This window comes from Cebus imitator, unplaced genomic scaffold (assembly GCF_001604975.1).
Source record: "Cebus imitator isolate Cc_AM_T3 unplaced genomic scaffold, Cebus_imitator-1.0 Scaffold26, whole genome shotgun sequence".
In the NCBI taxonomy this organism is placed as follows: Eukaryota; Metazoa; Chordata; class Mammalia; order Primates; family Cebidae; genus Cebus; species Cebus imitator.
This window is the reverse complement of record NW_016107341.1, coordinates 4,230,030-4,245,034: the sequence shown is the minus strand read 5'-3', so window position 1 is coordinate 4,245,034 and position 15,005 is coordinate 4,230,030. Positions and strand designations below refer to the sequence as shown.

Genomic DNA, 15,005 nt, shown 5'->3' with positions numbered 1-15,005 from the left:
AAGACTACAGTTGAATGATCTGAGCTGACTGGTATTTCTTTTCTAAGTCTGAGCACATTGAAAGTATTTAGAATCAATGACTTCTTTACTCACATATCTAAAATAGATTTAGCTCCAATTGCAAAAAAGTGTAATTGTAAAATAAACAGATTCTTATATATGTTACAGTATTAATGGTTAACAATAAAAATATTGTTCAAAAGGATTTCATGAATCAAATGTGTTGTAAAAGCATAAATCACAATCATTTTATAGACTAATGTCATATAGCAAGCAAGATCCTTATAAGTGCCCTAGTTTTAATCTGTTATACTATATATTAAAAATGTGACATCTAAGAGGTGACATAACTTTTCTAATATCCCACAGTTAATGGTAGTCAGAAATATGAACCCCAACCATCTGCCAGCCCAATGCATATTAACAGTGAATAGGAAAATTCATTCAACTTATACCAACTAAACCTACATGCTAGCCCACCTGAAGGCAAACTATGTTCAAATATGTGAAACGTCACACAAATAACAAATATTATTTGTAATGCCATTTAAATTACAATAAAACCTGATAATTTAGAAATTGTATTTATTATCTATATGCTGATATTATTTGGAGACTTGTACCTGCAAAAACTGAAGACATTATTGAAGGAAGAGAAAGTTGCTTATGATGAGTTAACAGTGACAGAAATAAATAAAATTTGACTGGGTCTCTTATCACTTTTCCCGATCTGACTCCTAGAAGAGAGGCCAGTACCATATTTCTCCAGGCACACTGATGGAAAATTATGCTGAACCTTACTGGGAAGGAAAATAATGTAAGAAGGATGAAAAGAATAGGAGGTGTAGAGTGAGTGGTAGGGAGGAGATGGTAGTTGGAGCTTCCAAATAAAGTAGGGACCAGCATCCTGCTTACTTATATTGTCTACAGAAGATGTCTAGCATGTTTTTTGAAATCAAAATTAACAAGAGGCGACTTTAGAAAGTTGTACACTAGATTCTGTGACTCTCAATGTAGGCAAAACTATTCTTGTGAAAATTTTGGCACAATTAAGGGAGCCACTCATTATCAGGGAAGTGTACTGGCTTTGATATGACACTCTTAGTGACATGGATTGATGTACAGAGACCAAAACTCCAGTGTTCTAAAATGTGTAATACCCTCACAGGGAAGTTGCTCAAAGCATGCAGGCAGGAAACACCAAATGATGAATGCAATTCAATTTCCCACCAACAGATGAAAGAAAGATTAGAATTGATTACATTTGATTTACATAAAAAGTAATACTTCTTGCACTCAAATATGACTGTTGCAAGTAAATGCTTTTTAAACATACTTAATGTGAATAAGGGAATATAATTAGCCATGATTTGTGGACAAACCTGTAAGAGGATTATCATGATAGGATTCAGTTTCTATTCACTATGACCACTAGAACAATCCAGTCCAGTGTTTCCTTGAAAGATTGGCATAGATTCTGGAAGTCACTTTATAGCTACAGTTCATTGCATTTTGCTTTCTATGTGTTATTTGAAACAGATTGAATCAGAAAGTGGCTGAATGAGACAGAATAAGGGACATGACTATATTAGTATAATTCGATTGACCCCTGGAAAATAATGTTACATGTGGAGTTATCCAATAATAGGTACGTAATGTTATCTTCTCATTCTTCTTAGTTTAATATCACAATTTATTTGTTAGAATGCCCAGAATGGATGCTTTTTACTAACTTTCTAATAAAATGATATATTAATACTCTGCTATGGTTTGAATGCCTCCTCAAAAACTCATGTTGAAATGTAATTGCCATTGTTATGGTTAGGGCCTTTAAGAGATGAAGGGGTAGAACCCTAATGGATGGATTAATGCCATTATTTCAGGAGTAAGTTGAATCAGGAGTAAGCTGAATCAATGCTCATATATCCCAAAAAAGGGTTCCAGATACAAAGGATGAGTTCAATCTGATTCCTTACTCTCTCTGTCCTGTATGCTTACTTGAAAGAGCATGCCTTTTTACTATGTTATGACACAGCAAGAAGGTCCTTCCAAGATGCCAGAACTGTGACCTTAGACCTACCAGCCTGAAGAACTTTGGGAAATAAATGACTTTTCTTTATAAATTATTCAGTCTCTGATATTCTGTCATAGCAGCAGAAAACAGACTAAAATACTATCAAATCTCATGAATACCATAACCAGTTAACAATAACTAACTAAACCAATACTATGTGGATTGCATAGAAATGCATAATTAATTCAACAAACTTAGGAAGCTAGGGTAGTTGATGTACTTAGGAATGAGAAATGCTTGCCTTAACTATTTCCTCCTCTGCTTTAAGTATCCTTACTGAATTATTAATAATTTAACTTCAGTTCTGTTTATAACCTTTATGATATTCACATATTGTGTACTGTTCCTTTTAAGTTGTTACTTAAATGTATCTTACTACTCAGACAATATATTTCAATATAAAATATCATCACTTTATACTAAGAAAGTATTTCCTAACAAATATAAATGCCATCTGACCTAGTGGCAAAATCATAATCATTGCCACCATCATCTCCACTGAGCACAGATATAAGGATAATAAATTCCATTTCATAACATCATTTGACAGATAAAATTCCCAGAAGTTTGCTTAGATTACGGAGGTATAACTTTAAATCATGTGTAAAATGAGACAAAAAGGAAATTATATTTCTGAAAAAGAAAGTTACAAGAAAAAATATCTCTCAACCAAAATTTAAGAGTAAAAGGAAAATTCAAATATATTCATCCTATAGTCTAAGAAAATAAATTGTTTCTTTTGACAAAGAAGGAGAGAGTTTTTATCATAACCCAAATATTAAAAATATGCTTCACAAGAAATAATACAACATGGTCAGTTGCTGTGTAGAAAAATGTTAATTAAAGATTAATATTATTGAAGGGGAAGGAACACTTCCAAACTCATTGTATAAGGCCAACATTATTACCTGATACCAAGGCCAGACAAGGATGCTTCAAAGGAAAATTACAGGCCAATATCCCTGATGAACATAGATACAAAACTCCTCAATAAAATACTAGCATACCAAATTCAACAGCACATTAAAATGATCAAGTGGGATTTATCGCTGGATGCAACAAGGTTTTAACATACATAAATCAATACATGTGCTACAAATGGTGATCATCTCAATAAATGTAGAAAAACATTTGACAAAATTCAACATTTTCTCATATTAAAAAAACTCTCAACAAATTGTGTATAGAAGGAATATACCTCAAAATATTAAAGGCCATGTCTGACAAATCTACAACATATCATACTCAATGATGAAAAGTTGAAAGTTTTCCTCTAAGACATGGTATTCATTCTCACTAATTTCATCTATATAGTACTGGAAGTTCTACCCAGAGTATTAGGAAAGAAAAAGAAATAAAATACATTCATATTGGACAGGAAAAAGTAAAATTGTCTATTTGCAGATGACATGATCTTATATATGGAAAACAGTGAAGACTGCACCAAAATAATTAATAAACAAATTCAGTAAAGTTACAGGATATAAAATCAACATATTAAAATTAGCTTATACTATACACAGCCTATATTATGCACTTCTATACACTGATAAACTATCTGAAAAAGAAATTTTAAAATCTTATATATGATAGCTAGAAAAACAAGCTAATTGGGAATACATTTAACCAAGAAGCTAAAAGATCTATGCACTGAATATGATAATACTGATGAAAGAAACTAAAAAATACACCAAGAAAAAAATATTCTGTGCCTATGGATCAGAAGAATCGATATCATTAAAATGTCCATGCTAACCAAAGTGATCTGTAGATTAAATGCAACCCTTACCAAAATTCTAATGTCATTTTTCACAGAAATAGAAAGTCATCTTGAAATTCATGTGGAACCACAGAGATATGTTATGTCTATGGCGTGAAGCTTTACTCCCCTGCCTTTGGAAAAGGCAAGGAAGAGTGGAAAGGATTGCATTTTGCTGTTTGAATGCCACCTTAGCTGCAGTACAATAGAACACCAGGTAGATTTCTATGATTTTTGACTCCTGACTCCTGGAAGGCACTTTTGGACTCACCTGGGGTCTGGTGGACCTTGCAATGCTTGAAGGGAAAGACACAGGCCTGGCTGGCTTTGCCACCTGCTAATTGTAGAGTTCCAGGGCCGTTAGTGAACAGGCAGTAGTAGCCAGGAAGTGGTTAATGCAGGCCTTGGGAAAGTAAGGGAAGAGAACAAGAGTCTCTGCCTGGTAATCCAGAGAATTCTCCCAGATCCTGTGCTAGACCATCAAGGTGGTACTTCCACAAGTCTGCAGGAACCACAGCATTATTGGGCTTCAGGTGCCCTCTAAAGCAGATACAGCTTATATCATAACACCAAGTCATTTGAAATATCTGGAGAGACTTCCCAAAAGGACAGCTATGAAAGAGCCCAGAGAGTAAGGACTATATTAAATACCTAACTCTTCAATGCCCAGACAGGAAAACATGACCTCACCTAATGAACTAAATAAGCACCAGGAACCAATCCTAGAGAAACAGAGATGTATGATCTTTTAGACAAAGAATTAAAAATGTCTGTGTTGAGGAAATGCAAAGTAACTCGAGAACACAGAGAAGAAATTCAGAATTCTCTTAGATAAATTTAATAGAGTATGAAATAACCAAAGAAATCAAGCAGAAATTCTGGAGCTGAAAAATGCAATAGATATAAGTGAATAATGCATCAGAGGTCTTTAAAAGCAGGCTTAATCAAGCAAAAGAAAGGGTTAGTGAGCTTCAAGGCAAGCTATTTTAACAAAAAAAAAAAAAAAAAAAAAAAAAAAAAAAAAAAAAAAAAAAAAANAAAAAAAAAAAAAAAAAAAAAAAAAAAAAAAAAAAAAAAAAAAAAAAAAAAAAAAAAAAAAAAAAAAAAAAAAAAAAAAAAAAAAAAAAAAGGGAGAATTTAAAAAATAAAGCATATCTACAGGATCTAGAAAATGCCTCCAAAGGGCAAATCTAAGAGTTATTGATCTTAAAGTGGAAGCAGAGGAAGAGATTGGGGCAGGAAGTTTATTCAAAGTGATAATGACAGAGAACATCCCAAACCTAGAGAAAGATATCAATATCCAAGAACAAGAAGGTTATAGAACACCAAACAGGTTTAACTCAACGAAGACTACCTAAAGGCATTTAATAATCAAACTCCCAAAGGTCAAGGATAAAGCAGCAAGAGAAAAGAAACAAATAACATACAATAGAGCTCCAACACATCTGGTAACAGACTTTTCAGTGGAAATCTTGTAGTTTAGGAGAGAGTGATATGACATATTTAAAGTGCTGAAGGATAAAAACTTTTACCCTAGAATAGTATATCTCGTGAAAATATCCTTCAAACACGAAGGAGAAATAAATACTTAACACAGGCAAACAAAAGCTGCGGGATTTGAATACCAGACCTTTCCTATAAGAAATGCTAAAGGGGCCCCACTGGCTGCTCTGAAAAGCCATCTTTGCATTGCTCCTCGTCCGACTCCTCGCTCGCCGCAGCCGCCTCCGCCGCGCGCCTCCTTCGCCGTCGCGGACTCCGGCAGCTTAATCGCCAGAGTCCTTGAACTCTCGCTTTTTAAAAAAATCCCCCGCATGGGATCACCGGCGTGCCCCACCATGTCAGACGCAGCGGTAGACACCAGCTCCGAAATCACCACCAAGGACTTGAAGAAGAAGGAAGTTGTGGAAGAGGCAGAAAATGGCACAGACGTCCCTGCTAACGGGAATGCGAATGAGGAAAATGAGGAGCAGGAGGCTGACAATGAGGTAGATGAAGAAGAGGAAGAAGAGGAGGAAGAAGGCGATGGTGAGGAGGAGGATGGAGATGAAGATGAGGAAGCTGAGTCTGCTACGGGCAAGCGGGCAGCTGAAGATGATGAGGATGATGATGTCGATACCAAGAAGCAGAAGACCGACGAGGATGATTAGACAGCAAAAAAGGAAAAGTTAAACTAAAAAAAAAACAAAAAAACAAAAAAAAGGCCGCCGTGACCTATTCACCCTCCACTTCCCGTCTCAGAATCTAAACGTGGTCACCTTCGAGTAGAGAGGCCGGCCCGCCCACCGCGGGCAGTGCCACCCGCAGATGATGCGACGCACTCTCCACTACCCAACCCAAACCATGAGAATTTGCAACAGGGGAGGAAAAAAGAACCAAAACTTCCAAGGCCCTGCTTTTTTTCTTAAAAGTACTTTAAAAAGGAAATTTATTTGTATTTTTTATTTACATTTTATACTTTTGTACATATTGTTAGGGTCAGCCATTTTTAAAGGTCTCCGATGACCAAACCAGCCTTCGGAGAGTTCTCTGTCCTACTTCTGACTTTATCTGTGGTGTGACCATGTTCATTATCATCTCAAAGGAGAAAAAAAAACCTTGTAAAAAAAAAAAAGCAAAAAACAACAACAGAAAAACAATCATATTCCGAGCATTCCAGTACCTTTGTTGTGTATGTACTTAGCTGTACTATAAGTAGTTGGTTTGTATGAGATGGTTAAAAGGCCAAAGATTAAAAGGTTTCCTTTTTTTCCTTTTTTGTCTATGAAGTTGCTGTTTATTTTTTTTGGCCTGTTTGATGTATGTGTGAAAAAAATTTTTCAAAAAAAAAAAAAAAATTTTATTTTTCTGAACTGTTTAAAAAAAAAAAAAAAAAAAAAAAAAAAAAAAAAAAAAAAAAAAAAAAAAAAAAAAAAAAAAAAAAAAAAAAAAAAAAAAAAAAAGAAATGCTAAAGGGGTACACGTCAATCAGAAAAAAAAGGACATTAATGAGTAATAAATAATCACCTGATGGTACAAAATTCATTGGTAATAGCATGTACGCAGAAAAACACACTGTATTATAACACTGTAACTGTAGTGTGCAAACTACCCTTAGCCTAGATAGAAGATTAAATGATGAACCAATAAAAAATAATAACTACAACAACTTTTCAAGACATAGTGTAAGATATAAATAGAAACAAAAAAAAGTTAAAAAGTGGGGGGATGAAATTAAGGCACAGAGTTTTTATTAGTTTTCATTTTGCTTTGTTTGTTTATACAAATAGTGTAATTATCAGGTTGAAATAATTGATTATGAGATAGTATTTGCAAGTCTTATATTAACCTCAAACCAAAAAACATACAATGTATACAAAAAAGATAAAAATCAAGAAACTAAATCATATCACCAGAGAAAATCACCTTCACTAGAGGAAAACAGGAAGGAAAGAAAGAAGAGAAGCCCATAAAACAACCAGAAAACAAACAACAAAATGGCAGGAGTAAGTTTTTACTTATCAGTAATAACATTGAATGTAAATGGACTAAACACTTCAATCAAAAGATATAGTAATGGATGAATAAACAAGACCCATTGTTCTATTGACTACAAGAAACACACTTAACCTATAAAGACATATATAGATTGAAAATAAAGGAATGGAGAAAGATATTTCATGCCAGTGGAAACCAAAAATAAAAACCTACAAAGTAATAATAGGAAAAATTTTGGAAACTATTCAAATACATGGAGTCACTATACTTAGACAAAATAGATTTTAAGACAAAAGCTGTAAGAAGAGACAAAGAAGGTCACTGTATAATGATAAAGAGGTGAATTCAGCAAGATAACATAACAATTGTAAATATATATGCACCCAACATTGGATCACCCAGATATGTAAAGGAAATATTGTTAGAGCTAAAAAGAGAGATAGGCTCCATTACAATAATAGCTGAGACTTCAAAATCCCATTTTCAGCAGAAAATCAGACAAAGCAACATCAGACTTAATCTACACTATAGACCAAACGGATGTAATAGATATTTACAGAACATTTCATCCAAGAGCTGCAGAATACGCATTCTTTTCCTCAGCACATGAATCATTCTCAAGGACAGACCATATGTTAGGTCACAAAACAAGTTTTAAAACATTCAAACAATGAAAAATCATCAAGTATTTTCTCCTACCACAATGGAATAAATCTAGAAATTAATAACAAGGAGAATGTTAGAAATGATTCAAATACATGGAAATTAAACAATATGCTCCTGAATGACCAGTGGATCAATGAAGAAATTTAGGAGGAAATTGTCAACTTTCTTGAAACAAATGATAATGGAAAAACATACTAAAATCCATGCAAAAGCAGTACTAACAGGGAATTTTATAGCTATAAGTGCCTACATCAAAAAGAGAAAACTCTTGAAATGAAAAATCTAATGATGCATCTTAAAGAACTAGAAAAGCAAGAGCAAACCAAACCTCAAATTAGAAGAAAACAAATAATAAAGATCAGAGGAGAAATAAATGAAATCAAAATGATAAAAATACAAAAGATCAGCAAAACAAAAAATTGATGTTTTGAAACAGATATATGAAAAGGTGCTTAAGATCACTGATCATAAAATAAACGAAAATCAAAACTACAATGAGATATAATTTCACCCCAGTTAAAATGGCTTATGTCCAAAAGACAGGCAATAACAAATGCTGATAAGGATGTGGAGAAAAGAGAACTCTTGTCCACTGTTGGTGGGAATATAAATTGGTACAATCAATATGGAGAACAATTTGGAGGTTCCTCAAAAAATTAAAAACTTCTTTACCATATGAGCCAGCAATTCACTGCTGGGCATATATTCAAAAAAGAGGAAATCAGTTTATTGAGGAGATACCTGTATTCCTATGTTTGTTGCTACATTGTTTACAACAGCTAAGAATTGTAAGCAACCTAACTTTCCAACAACAGATGAATGAATAAAGGAAATATGGTACATATACACAATGAAGTACTATTCAGCCATAAAAAAGAAAGAGATCCAGTCATTTGCAACAACATGGATGGAATTGGAGATCATCATGTTACATGAAATAAGCCAGGCACAAAAGATAAACATCACATGTTCTCACTTATTTGTGGGATCTAAAATCAAAACTATTGAACTCACAGATATAGAGAGCAGACGGTTGGAACTAGAGGTTGGAAATGGTAGTAGGCGGTTGGAAGGGAGGTGGGGATGGTAAAGGGTACAACAAAATAAAATAAATAAGACCTATTCAATGGCACAATCGTGTGACTATAGTCGATAATAATTTAATTGTATATTTCAAAATAACCTAATGAGTATAACTGTATTGTTTGTAACTCAAAGGATAAGTGCTTGAGGGCATGGATACCTTATTCTCCATGATGTGCTTGTTGCTCTTTGCATGCCTGTAGCAAAACATGTCATTTCCTCATAAACATATAAGCCTACTATTTATTCACAAAAATAACAAATTTAAAAAGTTGTACTTTGCCTATTTTGGAGCCAATTATGCTATATGATTATTATGAATGATATAATCAAAATTAAAAGGATAAAGTTGATGCATAATTTCTTTCATAATCAGAAATGTCAAGAGAAGCCAGTTCAAACAATGAAAAAATTAGTAACTATTTTATCATCCTGAGAGACTCTTCAAAGAAATAAAATTATGTGCCAAGTTATTTCATAAAAGTGCTAATATTCCATTCTTTATATCACAACAAAGAATTAGCAAATAATTCACTTTGACTTGGTAGATGTTTAATAAATAACAAATGTCATTTGATTGCTGAATTCCATTTATAAAGTTATCAATTTCTTTAATAAATAGAGTTCAATTTCAAATGCTATCAATCAATATTAGAGTGTATACAACATCCTGCAATAATTGATTTTCCATTGAAAAGTAAGAATTGGCTAAGAAGAAAACAGTTTAACAGCAATATCTGCCAGATGAATAGAACAAAACTTAGCTACTTTCCTCCAGTTTTCTAATATTCATGTAGAGAAATTATTTCTCTAATTGCAATTATAACTGTAAATGCAATGGCAATATAGTTTTAAATGAATTATAGAGGGTTTTCATACCATCCGATTGGTGGTCATTTCCGTTAAAAGGAGTAAAATTTAACCCATTTTACTTGTGTTAATACATCTGGCATTAATAAAGAGCACCAATATAGGACTCACACACACAAAAGTTATTTTGACCATTTTTTTTTCTCATTTTATCTTCACAGCAATTAAATAAAATAGATAGGGTAAGTAAATTCCCGTTTTTACAACAACCCCCCCCCACCCAGTTTTAGAAACCACATTTGGTGGCAGTTTGAAAAGCCATCATCTAAGTTAAGTAATTCTGGTATTATAAAGGCTTTTTTTAATGTTTAAGTTATACAGAAATATAAACTTCTGGCTATTTTATAGCTAATATCTTAGGTGTAAGTGCATAATCAGTATAAATAAATAAATTGAATAATAAAAAAATCACATCAAGTCTACAAATATTTATTCAGTACGCACCAAAGAGGGTACTAAAGTCTGGGTCACTTGTATCAATTGGTTATAATTTCTGAAATGATTACTCCTACTATAAAGTAGGAAGATCATGAACAGATGCTTACAGAGGGCAAATAAAATCATGGCTCTCAGATCAGAGTGGGTCTGGTGGGTGTGGAGATGGGAGGTGGGAATGGATAGAGATGAGTTTGTACAGCTAGCATATGCTGTGGAAGGCTTATAGCTACCATTGTATTTTGACTTAATTCATTTGATAATATTAAGACATAGGAGGAAAGGTTTATAATAATTAGATCATTATTTTAATAACATTTTGCCATTTGGAGAGAATGTATGCATTTCTCCTCCAACTTCAGCAGGTTAGTGTCAGTTTCTTTTCTGTTTTCTATGTTTCTTGTACATGCTTCTATTGTTACCCTCAAGATATTATATTTTAATTTATTCATTTATGTAACTGTCTCTATTGTGACAATGGAGACATTAATGAATGACAATTTGCTGAATGAAAGAATGGATGAAATCAAAGACAGACTGGAAGCCCAGAGGATGGTTAAGATTTTTTAAAAAAAAGAAGATAAAAATTCAAAATAGCAATTGATTGTGAATTCTTACATTAAATAAAATTTTCAGAAAATATTGTCACGGTGAAAAAATAGGACTGCTAAGAATCAGTTCTTGGAATCAATATAGTATTTAAATTCATTTTTTCCACAGTTTATTAATGCAAACTATTTAAACACTCTAAAATACTGAGAGATTTTATTCACTTTTGTTCTCATAAATACTTAAAGTAATATTGACACAGACATAATTTTCATAAATAAAGAAGTATTACAGAATGATTTTCCATCATAAACACTAAAATTGTGGCTTTTAGCTGTCCTTTATCCTGAGATGCAAATAACAAATGACAGAAATAAAAAAATATTGAACTGCCACCTGTAGAAACACACAAACGCTGGCACAGTGTAATCACACACCTGTAATCCCAGCACTTCGGCAGGCCAAGGCGGGTGGATCACCTGAGGTCAGGAGTTGAAGACTAGCCTGGCCAGCATGGTGAAACCTACCTCTCCTAAAAATACAAAAATTAGCCAGGCATGGTGGTGGGCACCTGTAATCCCAGCTACTCGGGAGGCTGTGGCAGGAGAATTGCTTGAGCCTGGAAGGCGGAGGTTGCAGTGAGCCAAGATTGCGCCATTGCACTCCAGACTGGGCGACAGAGTGAGACTCTGTCTCAAAAAAAAAAAAAAAGAACCACACAAATGTACGTTTAAATGGTATAATTTCTATCAAAATATATGTATTTATTGTGTTAATTTAAAATAAGATGTAAGACTTAGACGCAAAATACTCCATTGGCTTGCTGTATTATGTAGGGATTTAAGTTTTTAAAAAACGGTGAAGGAATTTTGGTTTATAAATGTGAATACTTAACAAATGAATGAACACGTTGAGATCATTTTCATTAACTAAATCAAATATACTATTGTGTTGATGTATATGTATATCTATTATATACATAACTATTTCTCAACACCTCCCTGTTCCCACCTTGGTCTTAACTTGTATATATTCTTACAAACTCTCACTTCTTTTAATTATCAAAAGACATTTGTATTACTGTTACTACAGCATTGAAAAACTGAAGACAATGTAAGCCTCCGAAATAGGGCACACTAACATATTGTTTTGAGAGAATATTATGATGCCAATAAACGGTTTAAATAAAATATCGGCAGATAAATGCTTATACAAAACAATGCTAAATGAAAAAGTAGAAAGCAATGTTATACAACTCACTGATCACAACTGCATAAAGATAAATGAGCCCAAATTAAAAAGCAGAAGATGGAATAAGCATAGCTGCTGTATTAAAAGAAAGGAATTCAATAGATTTTTCTTAAGTACTTATGTTTCATTTAAATGCTTAATATTTAAAATAATGACTGTTAGTATTGAATATAATTAAAAATTCAAACAGTTATTTATAAGTAAAATCATGCCTTATATGGGCTTGGTAATTACTACTCGAAAGTTTGTAGCACTAGTTCCTTTTATAAAAAGAACTGAACCATTTGTGACAAAAATTATCAAGCTATAATGTCTTAGTTTCATAAGTTCAAATTTTTATGTTTTGTGCTTTGTTTTTAATAAGATATGCCTGCACTGACTAACATAGTGTTATTTTATGTCTTTAATGGTCCTGTCTTTGAAACACAGATCACTGGGACTTGACTTCCCAGTTTGTCTTCTGGACTAAAATTTCCTGATGTTCTTTTTAAGTCACTTGCATACTAAGCCAATCAATAAACATATATGGAAGCTCTAAAAAAAAAAAAAAAAAGAAAAGAAAAGAAACTCTCCTTGCTTCTACTCTTTACCCCTTCCAAACTATTCTTAATACAGCAGTCAGAGAGATCCTATTTCAACATCATTCAGCTTATGTCAGGTCAATGGCTTCTCATCTCACATTGTAGAAATTAAAGACATTACAATAGCCCGCAAGATTTGACCTCTGCTGCTTCTCTGAGTTTTGGTATTTGCTCTCTCACGTATTTACCCAGTTTCAGCCATGTTGGCTTCCCTTCTGTCTTGCTGTTCTTCGCACACACCAGGCACGCTCTTGCTTTGGACATTTGTGGCTTTTTCACTTCTTTGCCTATAATGCAAGATAACTCCTGGATCATTCTTTCCCCTCCCTGGTGTCTTGGCTGAATTTTTGCCTTCTTGCCAAAGCTTCCTCTTACCACCTCATCTCAAATTGCAATCACATCTTCCTACATGTTATACCCACCCTCCGTGCTATATTTTTCTCCTTAGCATTTATTAGCACCTAATATATTATATTTAATATATTATATATGAAATATATTTAACATTTATATATGATATTAATATTTGTTACTATCTGTCTTGGCTATTGGAATGTAAGATCCTTGTTTTCTTCACTGAATCCCTCACATGTCCAAGAAGAGAAATTGCTTTATACAATATGTACTAAAAAAACCTACTGAAGAAATGAATGACTCAATGATAGCATTCAGCAAACTCAAGTGCTGTGGCTGACAGTGAATGGGATTTGAGGAATGAGTAGAATGTAAAAGGAAACAAAAGTAGTTTAAGAGAAAACAAAGAAATCTTATTTTCTTTCACTGCTCTCAGTGAAATTTTACACACACATAGTCTCAGAGAAATTTTACACACACACACACACACACACACACACACACACACCCCGCTTTAATATGAATTTCTTGAGTGCTGAGGTAAAAACTTGCATTCTTTCAGGCTGTTGTTTCGACTTCAGCACTTATAACTGTAACTGGAATAGTCTCCATAACTATGCTGAACTATTAACATTTAATTAATACAAATGAAAGCCTTAAAAGATCTGTATAGTTCTGTACAGTGTCTTGCCCTCAGGAGCTTATAGTCTGCTCTTAGAAACTACCTGAAAGTTACCTAGAATTATTTAGGGTGAGGGAAAAAATCTGTAAGCTCCATTTAGTCATGGTATTTGTTCCAATGCATGCAGAGTCAACCAACGTATTCTGCATTTCTTTATTTCTGTATTTTCTTTCAGTGAAACTAAAAGAATACATATATCAAACTTAAAAGGAAGACAAACATCATTAATTTAAAAAAAGAGTTTGGGGCCATGTGTGGTGGCTCAAGTCTGTAATCCCAGAAGTGTGGGAGGCTGACACAGGAGGATCGTTTGGCCCAGGAGGTCAGGGCTAGCTAGGCAACAACCCTGTCTCTACAAAAAAATTAAAAAAAAAAAATAGCACATGTGGTGGCACATGCCTGTGATCCCAGCTACTCAGGAAGCTGAGGTAGGAGGAACACCAGGAGATTGAGGCTACAGTGAGTAGTGATTGTGCCACTGCACTCCAACCTGAGTGACAGAGTGAGACCCTGTCTCAAAAAAAAAAATAAATAAAAACAATTTACTTTACTTCCATTAAAACTATCTTTGTCCTAGTTCTTCATATTCATTTTATATTTTATAAAATATTTAAGACTCTGATCCAACTCTCCCCTTACAATGGCTATCTTGCATCTACTGCATTTCTGGGCTGTAGGCATCTTGAAAGCAAGGAAAACCATGTCGTTCTGTATCATTTTAGGATATACTTGTACAGGGTGGTAACTAAATAAATGTTTTGTTCTATTTGCATTCTTCATTATTTCCAGTATTTCTAAAATTTTCGCTTGTACTCCTTTGCAACACCATCTCTCTAAACTTCCTGTTTGTCACCTCCATCCACCTTTTCAGTATATTACTACTTCACATCAGTCCTCCACCAATAAAGACAACATCTCATGTAGGGACGAATCCAGGTTTTTTAAGGCCTAAAACTCATACAATTTTAAGAAGAAATGTAAGATTATAAGTACAAAATTAGATACAAGTGAATATTTGTAAAAAGGAGAGAAGAAATAACAAAATACAACTGTTAAAAAGCTGACAAATGTCACGAACACCATGTATTTCTAAACCCTTCTTAAAGCCTTGCAATTGGCTTACAGGCAAGGGAGGTGCCCTAAGACCTAATTCTTTTCTGCTATGATTTATCCACTTTTGGTCTCACTTCTTTTTTTTTTTTTTTTTTTTTTTTTTGAGACGGA

The 15,005-nt window shown here is 33.5% G+C and overlaps 2 protein-coding genes across 9 annotated transcripts in view; one reads left to right on the top strand and one right to left on the bottom strand.

Moving 5' to 3' along the window:
* Window positions 1-15,005, bottom strand: part of PCLO (piccolo presynaptic cytomatrix protein) — a 409,272-nt gene that overhangs the window by 102,310 nt on the left and 291,957 nt on the right. The gene's annotated exons all lie outside the window — the stretch shown is intronic.
* Window positions 5,493-6,586, top strand: LOC108300335 (prothymosin alpha-like). Its single transcript, XM_017523099.2, has one exon. The coding sequence runs from the start codon at window positions 5,648-5,650 to the stop codon at window positions 5,981-5,983; it is 336 nt and encodes a 111-aa protein (XP_017378588.1). The 5' UTR covers window positions 5,493-5,647; the 3' UTR covers window positions 5,984-6,586.

Coding starts and splice junctions, on each gene's coding strand:
- LOC108300335 (XM_017523099.2), top strand. CDS start 5,648: ATGGGATCACCGGCGTGCCCCACCATGTCAGACGCAGCGGTAGACACC.